This window comes from Dipodomys spectabilis, unplaced genomic scaffold (genome assembly GCF_019054845.1).
Source record: "Dipodomys spectabilis isolate Male_0828 unplaced genomic scaffold, ASM1905484v1 ptg000002l, whole genome shotgun sequence".
Lineage (NCBI taxonomy): Eukaryota > Metazoa > Chordata > Mammalia > Rodentia > Heteromyidae > Dipodomys > Dipodomys spectabilis.
This window is the reverse complement of record NW_024870679.1, coordinates 46744757-46761112: the sequence shown is the minus strand read 5'-3', so window position 1 is coordinate 46761112 and position 16356 is coordinate 46744757. Positions and strand designations below refer to the sequence as shown.

General features: G+C 41.5%; 1 protein-coding gene across 11 annotated transcripts in view; it reads right to left on the bottom strand.

Annotated features, from left to right (window-relative positions):
• The window catches only part of Macf1 (microtubule actin crosslinking factor 1), a 364069-nt gene that overhangs the window by 242710 nt on the left and 105003 nt on the right, over positions 1 to 16356 (bottom strand). The window contains exon 1 of one of the 11 annotated variants that reach the window (XM_042675008.1): positions 5985 to 6128. The exons of the other annotated variants lie outside the window; for them this stretch is intronic. Coding sequence (XP_042530942.1) covers positions 5985 to 6051 — 67 coding nt within the window. The 5' untranslated portion in view covers positions 6052 to 6128. Of the gene's footprint in view, positions 1 to 5984; positions 6129 to 16356 lie in introns of those variants that run through there. 11 annotated transcript variants of the gene reach the window in all.

The following is a 16356-nucleotide window of genomic DNA, read 5'->3' as shown; positions in this document are numbered from 1 at the left end:
CAGGGTTCAGGCCCCACGACTGACAACAACAACAACAACAAAAAGGTGGTATTTTCCAAGTCAGGCTAAGAAGTGATCTCAAATGATAGTTAAAGGATTGCTTTTGAGAGGGAGAATGTATTCCCAATCAAATGTTCCTTCTACAGCTATCCTAAACTATTCTTGCCACATCTGGATCCCCAAAACCTTGTATCACTAATGCTTCCATGCTGCTCAAAGGAAATAGGCTACACTGGAGATACAATAATTAAAAGGTGGTTAGCAATAAAGTGATATCAGCATTTTAAATGTCTTATCTTTAGAAAGCTTGAAGTCTACTTTGAGAAATAAGATCAACATGAAACTTCATTTAGTATGTGTCAAGCATGACAGGAAAGCCTGTATCGTTATTATTTAACTTAAAATTCACATTATTATCTAAGTATGCATTCTTATCCTCATTTCATTTAATCAAATTGAAGCTCAAAAAATTTTAATAATTTTTCCAAATCACACAGTAAGTAGTAGAATTGAGATTTAAATCCAAGTCTGACAGACTCTAAATCATGGACTTATAACCACTACATTGTGCTGCCTCCATGTAATTACTACAAAGATTATATAATTACTATATAATCAAGAGAAAGAGAGCTGTGCAAACTATCACTTGAATACAGATTCACAAAAAGCATCCATCATCAAATGTTGGTGTAGGATAGCAAAGTCTCAATGAAGATTGTTTGAAATTTTAGAAGAACTCTAGAATCTTCAGTACAGGGCCTGGGTGCTGTCCCTCAGCTCTTCAGCTCAAGGCTAATGCTCTACCACTTGAGCCACAGCGCCACTTCCGGCTTTTTTTCTTTTTGCTTATGTGGTGCTGAGGAATCGAACCCAGGGCCTCATGCATGCAAAGCAAGCGCTCTATGACTGAGCCACCTTCCCAGCCCCAGTACTTTATTTCTTAGAAAAATCTAATCTAAATAATGATAATTCTTTGAACCATAAGTGTAAGGTCCGCTCTTGGGTGGCGAGCTGACTCCACCCTCCTCCAGCCGACTCTACCCTCCTCGCAGCAAAGTCTCTACCCAGTACCTGCGTTACCTAGGCAACTGGCACACCTGGAAGAGGTCACATCTGCATCCACTAAGGTTACATCTGAATTTGATGTAGCCACACCTTTCTCCGCCCAAACCCTAGATAAAGCCTCGCCCAGGCCCAGACCCTCTCTTTCCCAGCTATCCCTTTCCCAGCTCTCTCTTCTCTCTCCCACCTCTCTTTCCCAGGCCTTTCCAGCCACATGGAGGGCCAACGTGGCCTGGTCCCAGCAGGTCTACTGAATAAACCTACCCCTTACCTGAATACCACGTGCGTGGTACTATTCTTATTCCGCTACCTCTTTTTAAAAACCTAACAATAAGGAATCAGGAAACATAGGGGAAATGATCTGGTAGTACACACTCCCTAATACCAGCTACTTGGGAGGCGTTGGGTAAGAAGAGACAAGGCACTAAACAAAAAAGCAAAACACTATATGAAAAAGTAAACCAAGTGGTAGAATGGCTCAAGTGGTGGATGCCTAGTAATTTTGAGGCCCTAAGTTCAAATCCAAGCAAAGGAAAGGAGAGAGAGAAGGAGGGAAGTAGATTGGAAGGGAAGGAGAAGAGACAGGGAAGGAGAATGGAAAGGAAAAGAGAAGAAAAAGGATTATAGAGCTAATGCTTAGTTCAGTCCTGGCAAGGCAAGACCAAACTGAGGGGAAGGAAAGAGAGAAAAGAGAAAGGGAGGGAGGGATGAAGGGAGTCAGAAATAAGGGAAAGGATGAACAAACCAAAAGTATGCAATGTGGCAAAAGAAGATAAGCATAGATATAGAGAAACATTCATAGAGAACAGAAGAAGGAAAGCGCAATATTTTCTTGAAAATTCATTGATATATTACATTCAGAAAAGCAAAATAAATAGTGTCAAGAGTTTTAACAAACTTCAAATTTGAGTCATCACTGCTAGCACACACCTATAATCCTGGCCATTCAGAAAGCTAACAACAAAGGATCATGATTCAAAGCCACCTCAGGCAAGACAAATACTCTAATCTAACTCAAACAGCAAAAAAGCCAGAAGTGGAGGGGTGGCTCAAAAGGTAGAATACCAGCCTGTGGGGTGGGGAGGGAGAAAGCTAAGCAAAACCCCTGAGTTCAGGCCTCAGTACAAAGTGCCAAACAACAACAAAAACTGTCCTTAAAATGTATCTTTAAAAAATTAAGGTTGGGCTGAGAAGGTGGCTCAGTGGTAGAGAGCTTGCCTTGCATGCATGAGGCCCTGGGTTCGATTCCCCAGCACCACACAAGCAAAAAGAAAAAAAGCTGGAAGTGGTGCTGTGGCTCAAGTGGTAGAGCGCTAGCCTTGAGCTGAAGAGCTGAGGGACAGCGCCTAGGCCCAGAGTTCAGGCATGACCAGACCCCAAAAATAAATAAATAAATAAATATTAAGGTAAAAGATTATAGAAAACTGAAGCAAGGTCAAACAAGGTCAGAACAAATCTGTAACTTGGATTTCCCAGTTTCTAGCCTTCTTAACCATTTTTTTAAACTTTTTTTGGGGGGTGGCGGGGGGTTGGGGGGGAGGGTCGTTGAACTCTGGGCCTGGAAGCTATTCCTGTGCTCTAGCCACAGTGCCACTTCCGATTTTCTGGTGATTAATTGGAGGTAAGAGTCTGAGACTTTCCTTCTTGGGCTGGCTTTGAACTGTGATCCTCAGATCTCAGCCACCTAAGTAGGATTACAAGCATGAGCCACCAGCGCCTGGCAGTTCTAAACTTTTGTATGATACTTTTCTCTCCCTCCTTGAGCCTGCTGTATCATTTATAAGAGATTGGACTAGCCAAAGGCTGCTAAATACCAGTCTGCAAACTAGCCATATCAAAATTACCTGAGGAGCTTTTCTTAAAAAAAAAAAAAAAAAATCACAATTTCAAGCAAATTAGGAGTTAACAGCTTTGGGGCTGGGAATGTGGCTTAGTGGTAGAGTGTTTGCCTAGCATGCACAAAGTCCTGGGTTCAATTCCTCACTACCACATAAACAGAAAAGGCCGGAGGCAGCACTGTAGCTCAAGTGGTAGTGGGCTAGCCTTGAGCAAAAGAAGCTCAGGGACAATGCTCAGGCCCTGAGTTCAAGCCCCAGGACTGGCCAAAAAAAAAAAAAGAGTAACAGCTTTATCTCTGAAGAAAGCCTAACTACTCTACAGCTATCCTTACTTCCTAGAAAAAAAGACACAGGCCTGTGGCTAGCTGAGTTGGGTCAGGCTCATGGTCATGGAAATACCCCCATCAAAAAAGTAAATAATGTCCAAAAGAGTCCTCACTCCAGCAAACCAGGTATATATAGGTCTATCAGATTTTGTCCAAGAATTGATGATGACTAGCATTGGATTTTTATTATACTTCACATGTTACTACAACTATTTATGAACTTATTATGTGGGAGGCACTGAGCTAAATGCCTTAATAGCATATACTCCGCATGATGACTCCATGAGTTAGGTCTCAATTCAGTCTCCTTTTAACAAATGAGTATAACAAGACACAAAAAGGTTAAGCCATTTCCCCAGTTTGTATAGCTACTAACTAGAACTGTCTGTAGACCCCAACAGACAGAGTCTATTCATCTTCTTAACTATCTGGCTACAAGGTCTTTTTAAAGTTAAATGGGATAGGAAGGATAAGATTTTTGCCTTGAAACTTTCAATAAAAATGCTGGGGTGGGAGGGGGTTCAGGAGGGAAAAAAGTGGAAGAAAACAAAGGAAGAGGTGACAACTGTTCAAACAGAAATGTACCCATTATCTGACCTATGTAACTGTAATCCCTCTGTATATCGCTTTTGCAATTTAAAAAAAAATTAAAGAACAAATTCTGAAATTCTACAGATGCTGGTGGCTTATGCCTGTAATCTTATCTACTCAGGAGGCTGAGATCTAAGGTTGGAAGCTAGCCCTAGTAAAAAAAAAAGTTAGAGACTCTTATCTTCAATTAACCACCAAAAATGATAGGAGTGAAGCTGTGGTTCAAGTGCTACAGCCTCCACCTTGCGGAAAAAACTAAGGAACAGCACTCAGGCCCTGAGTTCAAGCCCAAGTCAAGCACCAAAATAATTAATTAAAAATAAATAAACTTGGGCTGGGAAGGTGGCTCAGTGGTAGAGCACTTGCCTTGCATGCATGAGGCCCTGGGTCCGATTCCTCAGCGCCACATAAGCAGGAAAAAAAAAAAAGCCAGAAGTGGCGCTGTGGCTCAGGTGGTAGAGCGCTAGCCTTGAGCTGAAGAGCTGGAGGACAGCGCCCAGGCCCAGAGTTCAGGCCCACAAATGGACCCAAAATAAACAAACAAACTTCAATCTGGGCTGGGGCTCACTCACATCTACAATCCTAGCTACTCAGGAGACTGAGATTTCAGGATCACAGTTCAAAGCCAGCCCAGGCAAAAAAAGTCTGTGAGACTCTTATCTCTAATAAACTACACAGAAAAAGCCAAAAATGCTACTGTGGAAGCTCAGGGACAACACCCAGGCCCTAAATTCAAGCCCCAGAATCCAGACTTGATTAATTAATTAGTTAATTAAACAAACAACCTTCCTTATACTTCACAGAGATTACAAAAAAGGAGCCCTTTGGTTCCACAGTTTATCTCTAAACACTTTCAGATGCAGATGATCTTTCTGGTCCCAGAGAGGAAATTACAAAGATATAGGAAATAAAAAGCTAGGCACGACAGCTAACACACCAGACTAAAACCACCCTTCCTTGTGTCCAGAACAAAACACTTCAGTACTTGGCAGCACCAAGTACCTAGGCAACATCAGAAATAGAGCTTGGCTCCTCTTCTTCTCTAGATTTCTTCTGACCATCAAACCACCAGCAGCAATTCCTATGCTTGGAGAGATCTGTCTAATCTGAGTCAAAATTTTGTTCTCCAAAGTCTAAAACTTTGACTCCAAAGTATGAAGTAAAAAAATACTGAATTATTAATCCACTGGTTCCCAAACTTAGATGTCAGAGACCAATAGACATTCCAAAACAGATTAGAAGTCCAATGTTATCCATTTTTATTTTGCTAAGGATATCTAAAAACTACCATCTAATAACAATGTTTTCCTACAATAAAGGCTATTTTACATTATTTTTAAGTAGGAAGGCCAATTTTAGGTAAATAACAATTGTTTAAGTGATTATGATAAGTTTTATAAGTTTTGTGAAAACACACATTTCTCTATTATTTTTTGTTTCTTTGAGAAGATGGATGAATTGATGCTTCAAGCCAGAACCAATGAACGTGTACAGCCTAGGCAGTATACTACAATTTACCAGCCAGAAAACCTATTGCCAAAAAGATTTAAATTATTTGCTCAATGTTGCAGAACATTATTTAAATGAATCTTCCTCTCTTATCAAGGAAGATTTAAGGACTCTTCCCCCAACCTCTAACTCTTCAGTAGGTGCCTGTCTTAAGACTGTCTTCAAATCTTTTTCTTTTCATCACAACTGACAGAAGAAAAACAAACAAACAAACAAACAAAAATTAGCAATAGGCCCCAAAGAGGAAACCTAGGCCATGACTCCTCCCTTCCACCCCAACCACCCAACCCAGCCTGCTCAGAGACTCTAGCTAACCAACCAACTTCTGCTAAAAATACATTCTAACTTTCAACACTATACAACATAACTTAAAAGTAGCTTCCTGACACAAGCAGAAGCATGAGCATGAATTCAGTTTCTATAAAAATAACTCCCACACCCAAAGCTTGGGCTCTTAACTGGCAGTCACTACATGAGAAAGAAGTTCCCCAGGAAGTGGGGAACCCTGGTCCATTCCACACCACATTTTAACAAGCTCACATGTTGTAATGCCTGTGGGGCTTCAAAGGCTGTACATTCCTATGAGTCAAAAACAAAACAAAGCAAGGGCTATTTAGGCTTCTCAGGCCCAGACAAGGGAAAACCTTCACATACTAACCCATGCAGCACATGCGGCAAACCAGGTGAGCGTTGAACTCCTGTTCATCTTTGTAACAGGGCCACATGGCTCCCGGAGTCTGCTGGCCCCACCTAAAAGGAAGGGGGTCCCAAAGAGCCTCTAGACAGTGGCTGAAACTCTGCAGCTTCTCAAATAGTCTATGAGTTGATCAGAGACACGGCGAAGGGCCGTGAGCGAAGAACAGAGAGCAGAATAGAGAAGTGGCTCCACCCACAACTTCCTACTGATCTCTTTCCCTTGAGGTCAGAGAGCAAGCTCCTCCCTCGAGCACTTTCAAAAATTAGGTACAGGTCTTCAGGCAGAGAGCACACCATTCAAAAATGGCAGCAACTTAACCTTCCAGATCAGCAGAGATGGGAGCTTCACATGCAAAACTCCAGTCAAGGTTCTGGGCAGACAGACGCTGGTTTGGGGGTTATTCTCCATTTGCAGAACAGGCGCTTGTAAACTGGTCAATCTTAGTTGTAGAAAAGCTGGTGAACTAAAAAGCTTTACTGCCAAGTCAAGAAACAGTGCATCCATTGCCCAACAACCTGTTCCTCAGGCTTGCCTCTTCTCAGGCAGATGTACATCTAAAGTGTTAGCCAACTGAGGTCTGGTGATGGCAGAAACTACTAGGAAGTGAGTTCCCATGCTGTCCACTGACAAGACATTCCTAGATTCAAAAGGAGATTCATTTCCCCACATTTACAGTTTCCCAAAGAGTCACAATTTCTCTCTAAAGGTTCTATCTACTCTACAAAGCAGCCCAGCCCCAACCAGCCTCACACACAGATTAGTTCAGCAGATTTCATCAACTTTTACTGTTTGCTTGCTGCTCCATTCTTTCTCCTTATCCAGTCAGAAATGACATCTCAAAGCCTCCTTCCCTTTCCCAGACCCTCCCATTTTGTCTTTACAGTCAGTACACTTAGCTGTGTCCGAAATCCCTTTATCCATCAGTGGAAGACTGCTTGCTTGTTTGTCCAACTTGTTTTCCGAGTCTTGGCTAATTGTACCAGACACTGGAATGTTGAAGAAACACAATGAACGGCTTTTTCCATTCAAAAGGCCCAACCTATCTATCGCCTCTTCACAATTCTGACCCAAACAGGGGATAGAAAAGCAGAGCCTCTGTGGACGTCAGGATACCTGCTCCTATCCTGCTCCTCACCAAGAAACAAGCCCTGCTGATAAGGGCCTAATCACTGGCCCTTTGCCCTAGCTCCCTAAATAGACTGACTTCTTTAGGCTAATACTGATGTCAATCCTGTTCCTGAAAGGGGGGTAGGATGGGAGGAGGGGAGAACAGCAACCAGAAAAGCAAGGTTCAGGGATTAGCCAAAAGACCACAAGAGAAAAAAATGTAAACAGGAGCTTGTCTACCTGGACACTCAGTTTAAACAAACTCTGTGACCTCCTCAGTCACCTGACAACTTCTTTCACTCCCACTGGGCATCCCTCCTGCCTACTAACTGCTAATAATCCGGTTCTTGCTTACTAAGAAGTAAGCCTCACAGCTCACTTTTTCTATCTTCGAATAAGCTCTTGCTTACCCTAGTAAGCAGTGATAGTGGTCCACACTGAGTCTACCTCATCAGACACCCCCTTAGCCTTGGAGAGGAAGGGTCCTCTCCACCTAGAAGATACCTTTCCCTAGAATGCATAAGAAATAGAAAAAAGGACATTTCTGAATTCATACTTAGTAACCTTTTTCCTTTGTCTGACTGAATTTTCCAGAGTTTAAGAATTTTTTTTTCTCCATTATCTCTATTTTTCCTGTTTTTGGTGGGTCGTGGGGCTTGAACTCTGCATCTGGCCACTGTCCCTTAACTCTTCAAGGTGAGTGCTCTACCACTTGAACCACAGCACCACATCCGGTTTTCTGGTGATTTATTGGAGATTAAGTCTCATGGACTTTTCTGCCCGGGCTGGCTTTTAACCATGATCCTCATATCTCATCCTCCTGAGTAGCTAGGTATGAGCCACTGGCACCAAGGCTCCATATCTCAATTTGTAACATAGAATAATCTAAGTAAAAATCAACTGAGCATCTACTGTAACAATTCATAGATAATATGCTAAGAGCTTTAAGTACAATTTCATCTAATCTCAACAATTCTCTTTTTTTTTTTTTTTTTTTTGGTCCGATTGTGGGGCCTGAACTCTGGGCCTGAGCACTGTCCCTCAGCTCTTCAGCTCAAGGCTAGTGCCTTACCACTTAAGCCACAGTGCCACTTCCGGCTTCTTTCTTTTTGCTTATGTGGTGCTGAGGAATCGAACCCAGGGCCTCAGGCATGCAAGGCAAGCGCTCTACCACTGAGCCAACTTCCCAGCCCCTATTCTCAACAATTCTCTAAAAAAGATATTTTCCTTTCTAGCAATAAAATACACTATAGGGCTGGGAAGGTGGCTCAGTGGGAGAGCACTTGCCTTGCATGCATGAGGCCCTGGGTTCGATTCCTCAGCACCACATAAGCAAAAAGAAAAAAGCCGGAAGTGGTGCTGTGGCTTAAGTGGTAGAGTGCTAGCCATGAGCTGAAGAGCTGAGGGACAGCGCCCAGACCCAGAGTTCAGGCCCCATGACCAGACCCAAAAAAATAAATTAATTAAATAAAATAAAATACACTATAAAATAAAAGGTTAAGCAATTTGATCAAGATTACATATTTACCTATCCAGTTCCAAAGCCGGATATTGCCTCTGACAGAGACCTAAATCTGAATAACCAATCTGGCAATAGGACACTGTAGCTCTTCCCCAGAATATTCTTGGGCAGATTAGAGAAATAAAATTTCCCAACTATGGCTGACTAGAGATTTAGAGCATATCCCTTCCAATGAATACCTGAAACAACTTCTAGAAATGAAACAAATTTGCAGTCTCTAAAAATCTATAAAATCATTCCTTGTCCACTTTAGGATAGTAAATCAAATATTGTCATCCTACTTCTCTGGCAGCCAAGCAGAATCTACTTCCCCAGAAGCTCCTGAAGATTCAGACAAGGCCTTTCCTTCTATTCTCAGTAGGTCCTGGTTTCAAAAGGGAAGCTGCTACTGACAGAAGAACAATCCGTTCTTAATTTTCCAGAAGAAATGGGCTGTTACAGTGATTATGTAGACCATTCTCATCATTTCAGGGCCCAGGTAGGAAAAGGTGAATCTGGCTACTACTACTCATCTTAAAAGGGTTGAGTGGAAGGAAAAAGTTATCTGAGAATTTATAGCTATTGACTTTCTTACAATATTACAGATAATTGAAGCTATATATTTAATTTCCTTTCTAAAATGCCCAATCCACCCACTATAATAAATACAAAGCAATCAGACACCAGTGGCTTATGCCTGTATTATTAGCTACTAGGGGGCTGAGATCTGAGGACTGTGGTTCAAAGCCAGCCCAGGCAGCAAAGTCCAAGATTTTCTTATCTCAAATAAACTACCAAAAAAGCTGGAAGTAAAGCTGTGGTAGAGTGCTAGCCTTGAGCAAAGGAAGCTCAGGGCAGCATCCAGGCCATGAGTTCAAGCACTAGGACCAGAAGAAAAAAAAAAGAATATAAAGCAAATGCAGATATCGTTCTTCTAATATGAGACAGTGTTTAATAATATATCACTAACTTTTTAATATATTCCCTCATTGATTTCTGCTACATTTCTAACCCATAACTATAACACTGTACTTTTTCCCAGTAGCCCATAGTAAAGTACTATGTCTTCTATGATATCTTTTGTGAAAATATGTGCCAATTATAGAAAAATTATATAATCCTTAATATGTATAGAATGTATTCTAAGAACTCACCCATGCACAAATTGGTTTGGTATTGCACACGAATAATCTCAGCAGTCAAGAGGTTGAGACAGGAAAATTGGAATTTGAAGTGAGACTCTAACTCACATTAAAATGAACAAAACTCCACCCAGCATTGTAAACTCATTTTACAGATGAGAAAACAGAAGCTAAAGCCATGTGCCAGTGGTTCACGCCTGTAATCCTAGCTACTCAGGAAGCTGACGTCTGAAGATCAAAGTACAAAGCCAGCCCGGCACTGGTGGCTCTTGCCTGTAATCCTAGCTACTCAGGAGGCTGAGATCTGAGGATCACGGTTCAAAGCCAGCCCGGGGAAGAGAAGTCCAAGAGACTCTTATCTCCAATAAACCACTTGAAAACCGGAAGTGGCCCTGTGGTTCAAGCGGTGGAGTGCTCACCTTGAGCTGAAGAGCACAGGGACAGCACCCAAGCTGAGTTCAAGCCCCACGACAGACCAAAAAAAAAAAAAAAGTTCAAAGCCAGCCCAGGCAGAAAAGTCTGTAGGACAAGTCATCTCCAATTAACCACCAGAAAACTGGAAGTGGAGCTGGGGCTTAAAGTAGTAGAGCACTAGCTAGCCTTGAACAAAAGAGCTCAGGAACAGTACTTTCGCTAAATTCAAGACGGTGACTGGAGAAAAGAAAAAAAAAAAAAAAAACGACAGTTAAAAATGGTTCTCACAGGGCTGGGAAGGTAGCTCAGTGGTAGAGTGCTTGCCTTGCATGCATGAGGCCCTGGGTTGGATTCCTCAGCACCATATAAGCAGAAAAAAGAAAAAGCCAGAAGTGGCGCTATGGCTGAAGTGGTAGAGCGCTAGCCTTGAGCTGAAGAACTGAGGGACAGCGCCCAGGCCCAGAGTTCAAGCCCACAACAGGACACCCCCCCCCCCAAAAAAAAATGGTTCTAACAGGGTGCAGGTAGCTCATGTCTATAATCCTAACTACTCAGGAGGCTAAGATCTGAGGATTGTGGTGCAAAGCCTGGGAAGGAACATCTGTGAGACTCTTATCTCCAATTAACCACCAGAAAACTGGAAATGGTGCTTTGGCTCAAGTGGCAGAACACTAGCCTGGAGTAAAGACCTGAGGGATAGCACCCAGGCCCAGAGTTCAAGCCCCACAACCACCAGACAAAAACTAAATAAATAAAAATAATGGTTCTAACCATAAAATAATAATAAATACAAGTTATGTTAAAACAAAAATACAGTTTGACTCCAGATACTAAACCTTTTCTCACAATTCTAAACTACCTTCAAGTATAGACCAGGCTATTTCAGCAACTAGAATCATAGAAACTTAAAAGAGATATTAGCCTTTTTTACTTCTCATACAGACTAGACATTTGAAGTCCATAGGAATTAAATAACCTTACATAGTAGTAAGCAGAAGAATCAGAACAAGTCTACATCTTCTGACTCTAAGTTCAGTAGTTTTTCTACCAAAAAAGGGATTAGAGTTGGATAGCAAAAGAAAGATTAAAACATCTTTGCAATAACTAGTATATGTCTGAGTCAAGCAGAAAAGGTCAGATAAGTTGGTGCTAGGGAAATGAACCCTATAATATGTATTCAAATGTTTTTTTTTTCTTTCATGCGATTGTTTCTAACACATTTATAAGATTATTTCTTTGTTGCTTTGTATGTCCCTCCCCCACGGTATAACCCCTGCTTTCACTGTATTTGATATCCATATAATTTGTGGAGGGGAAGGGAAAAAACAAATCGTTTAAATAAGGATACAGGTGGACCCATTGCAACAATGAGATGTACAAGTAGTTATGTTGAAAACAAACCTTACAACTTTGGTGTGGGGGGAGGAGAGGAGGAGGATTGGGTGGGGAGTGGGGGGGGAGGATAGGAAGGGATGGGAAGGGGAAACAAAAGAGGAGGCTACAATGCTTGATAAGAAATGTACTCATGGGGCTGGGAAGGTGGCTCAGTGGTAGAGCACATGCCTTGCATGCCAGAGGCCCTGGGTTTGATTCCTCAGCACCACATAAGCAAAAAGAAAAAAGCCAGAAGTGGCGCTGTGGCTCAAGTGGTAGAGTGCTAGCCTTGAGCTGAAGAGTTGAGGGACAGCGCCCAGGCCCAGAGTTCAGGCCCCATAACCGGACCCAAAAAAAAAAAAAAAACAAAGAAATGTACTCATTATCTTGCCCATGTAATTGACCCCTCTGTACAGTATTTTCACAATAATATATATATAATAAAAATTAAAAAAGAAAGATTAAAACCAAGAGCTGGTGGTTCACACCTGTAATTCTAGCTTCTCAGAAGGCTAAGATCTGAGCACTGAGGTTCAAAATCAAGTAGGCAGACAAATCTAAGAGATTCACATATCCAACTAACCAGCAAGAAGCTAAAACTAGAGGTGTGACATAAGTGATCAAGTATCAGCTAGTGCAAAAGCACAAGGCCTTGATTTCAAGCCCTAGTACTAGCACAATAAATAAGTGATAAATCTAATGCTTTAGTTATTTAAACAAAGAAATAATTACTAGGTCATTTTAGAATTGATTTATAATTTTATATGACCCAATAGTGTGATGGAATTGCCAGAGACAATGATCATTTCATGTGGTCTAGACTGAGAATATTTTGGCTGGTTCTTCTAGCGGAATGTTGGAAATTGGAAGAACCTTTAGAGATCAGATTTTTCGAAGCTTTCATTTTATAAATAAAGAACCCTAAAAAACAAACAAATAAAAATTAGCCTTTCATAAACAGAAAAAATTCAAATGTTTCTTGAAAAATTATAAGATATGTTTGAGTATTTTTATAGTTAAGAAACAATGTAATTTTTTTTTTTTTTTTTGGGTCCGGTTGTGGGGCCTGAACTCTGGGCCTGGGTGCTGTCCCTCAGCTCTTCAGCTCAAGGCTAGCACTCTACCACTTGAGCCACAGTGCCACTTCCGGCTTTTTTCTTTTTGCTTATGTGGTGCTGGGGAATCGAACCCAGGGCCTCAAGCATTGCAAGGCAAGTGCTCTACCACTGAGCCACCTTCCCAGCCCCTGTAATTTTTTTTTTTTTTGGTTGGTCGTGGGGCTTGAACTCTAGCCTTGGGCACTGTCCCTGTGCTCTTCAGCTCAAGGCAAGCGCTCTATCACTTGTACCACAGCGCCACTTCTGGTTTTCTAGTGGTTTATTGGATATAAGAGTCTCACGGACTTTCCTGCCCAGGCTGGCTTTGAACCGTGATCCTCAGATCTCAGCCTCCTGAGTAGCTAGGATTACAGGCGTGAGCCGCCAGCGCCCGGCAAAACAATGTATTTTTTCTATATTAATAATAAAATAATATACTACTTTTCATTATATCTATATCATTCAATTAAACAATATATACAGTATCCACATTGGGCCACACATAAAACTAAGCTAAGCCCTCTAAATATACATAAATAGGACATGGCTCCTGCTACAACTTATGCCTACAATTTATGCTATCTTAATTTTTTTTCCCCTTTTCTTTTTTTTTCTGGTTGTGGGGCCTCAACTCTGGACCTGGGTGCTGTCCCTCAGCTTTTCAACTCAAGGCTAAACGCTCTACCACTTGAGCCACAGTGGTACTTACAGCTTTTTCTGCTTATGTGGTGCTGAGGAATCCAACCCAGGGCCTCATGCATGCAAGGCAAGCACTCTACCACTGAGCCACCTTCCCAGCCCCTATCTTAATTTTTTTTTTTTTGGTCGGTCATGGACCCTGAAATCTGGGCCTGGGTGCTGTCCCTCAGCTCTTCAGCTCAAAGCTAGCACTCTGCCACTTTAGCCATAGTGCCACTTCTTGTTTTTTTTCTTTTTCTGCTTATGTGGTACTCAAGAATCGAACCTAGGGCCTCATGCATGCAAGGCAAGCACTCTACCACTGAGCCACCTTTCCAGCCCCTGTCTTAATTCTTTTATTGGTTTATTCAAGTAATAATGAGTGATACACCTCTTTTGTCTCAGACACTTGAGATGGTATGATGAATAAGAGTCCCTGTTCTCAAAGGTCTTAATTTAATACAGTCTACTTAGTGAGGAAAGAGAAGCTGAGCAAGATGGTAATATAGGGTTGAAAAAGTAGGATTTTATAGGATCTGCTATAGGATCAGGAGAGAAATACTTTTGGTCTAATCAAGGAAGACTTTCCAGGGTCAAAGGGCAAGTAACTGCTTACTTTGAAGACAAACACCAAGCAGCCCAGTTGAAAAGAGGATGTAGACATTTCTGGCAAACATCTTTGGGTGTTTGTTGGCAAAGACAGGAAATGAAGCTCATGAACCAGACAGAGGGCAAATCATATAAACCCTTTTTTATGTCATGATAAAGAGCTTGCCCTTTCTTCAAACAGTAGTGAACTCTGGATTTTAAGCAAGAGAGTGACAGAGACAATTCTTTGTTTTAGAAAGATCACGCTGACTACAGTCAGAAGACAAGATGGGGTGAAGTCATTTCAACAGACATAGAACTAAGAAAATTTCAAAAGACTCAAATACAATAGGAAATTTTAAGGATAATGAGATAACATATGTGAATGCAAGTGTCAGCAGTCTTTAATATTTTTTTTTTTTTTTTCCCGGTTGTGGGGCCTGAACTCTGTGCCTGGGCACTGTCCCTCAGGCTCTTCAGCTCAGGGCTAGTGTTCTACCACTTGAGCCACAGCGCCACTTCAGTTTTTTCTGCTTATGTGCTGAGGAATTGAAAATAGGGCCTCATGCATGCAAGGCTTCTCTACCACTGAGCCACCTTCCCAGCCGGCTTTAAATTTTTTTTAATATTTAAAATTGTAAATACTAGTCTTAAAGTTATTCTATGGTTTCAGTACAAATTGCTATACTTTTCTACATCTTGATTACATCTGCTAAAAAGATGGTGACTTAGGAATGTGACTGTAAAAACCACTTACTTGAATCATATAACTTGATTTCACTAATCACTACCAGTGACTACTTCCCCACCTTTCTTCTCTCTCTCTCTCTCTCTCTCTCTCTCTCTCTCTCTCTCTCTCACACACACACACACACACACACACACACACAGACAGACACACACACACAGAGGCTGAACCACACTTTCAAAGTAAACAGTTAACTGTTAAAGTAAAACAGTTTAACTGTCCAAAAGGAATACTAGAACACAGTTATAAAAATCACTCATAATAATATCAATTATTTTCAAATATAACCTATCCCGATGCAGAGAGAAGGGACCAGACTTGATCTTTGCTGGGCAGAATTCAGACTAAAAGTTATAAGTTATAGATGAGAGACTTTCAGCTTAAAAAAGAATTTCAGTTAGACTGAAGACATGACTTCAGAGAGTATAAAGCCCCAACTTCATTCAAGCCCCTGTACCAACTACACACACGCCTACACTCTCCCTCTCTCTTCTCTCTCTCTCTCCTCTGTTTCCAACAAAACCAATGGTCCATAAATTGTATAAGCTATAATCATACCGTTAAGCAAAAGAATGACTTTTGATGAGGGTAGTACTAAGTAGGAAGTAGGATCCATTGTGTAAGGACCCTTCCAATTCTAAAAGCAAAACAGAATATGATATTACTTTTTTTTAAAAAAAAGGTTATATTAAAAAAATTTTGTTTTTTGTTTTTTTTGGGGGTCCGGTCGTGGGGCCTGAACTCTGGGCCTGGGCGCTGTCCCTCAGCTCTTCAGCTCAAGGCTAGCATTCTACCACTTGAGCCACAGCGCCACTCTGGCTTTTTTCTTTTTACTTATGTGGTGCTGAGGAATCGAACCCAGGGCCTCAGGCATGCAAGGCAAGTGCTCTACCACTGAGCCATCTTCCCAGCCCCAAAAAAATTTTTTAATTTAAAAATCTACACATAAACTGGGCATCAGTGGCTCACATTTGAAATCCTAGAAATTCAGATGTAAGGATTGTAGTTTGAAGTCATCCAGATAGGAATGTCTGTGAGACTTTTTTTTTTTTTTTTTTTTGGTCGGTCGTGGGGCCTGAACTCTGGGCATAGGCACTGTCCTCAGCTCTTCAGCTCAAGGCTAGTGCTCTACCACTTTGAGCCACAGGGTCACTTCTGGTTTTTTCTGCTTATGAGGTGCTGAGGAATTGAACCAGGGCCTCATGCATGCAAGGCAAGCACTCTATCACTGAAACACCTTCCCAGCCCCTCTATGAGACTCTTATCTCCAATTAACCACCTAAAAAACAGAAATGGAGCTGTGGCTCAACTGGTAGAGTGCTAGCCTTGAGCAAAAAAGCTCAGGGACAGTGTCCAGACCCTGAGTTCAAGCCCCAAGACTGGCACCAAAGAACAAAAAAAGTACAAACATAGACACACACATATACAAACTGAGGATTTATTAGAACCCAGTATCTCAAAACTGCAGTACTAAAACTTTAAGATCATCTAGTCCAGCAATATTCAACTGTCATAACACTCTGACAGATAATATACTGATTTGAATACCAAAGCTTAATGGTGTAAGTCAAATTTATGTATTCAAATTTGTTTCATATATTAAATCCAAATGACAACTATGGCCCTAAGGAGCTAACTCAAGTGGTACAGTGCTTGTGTGCTTGAGGCCCTGGGTTCAATCCTT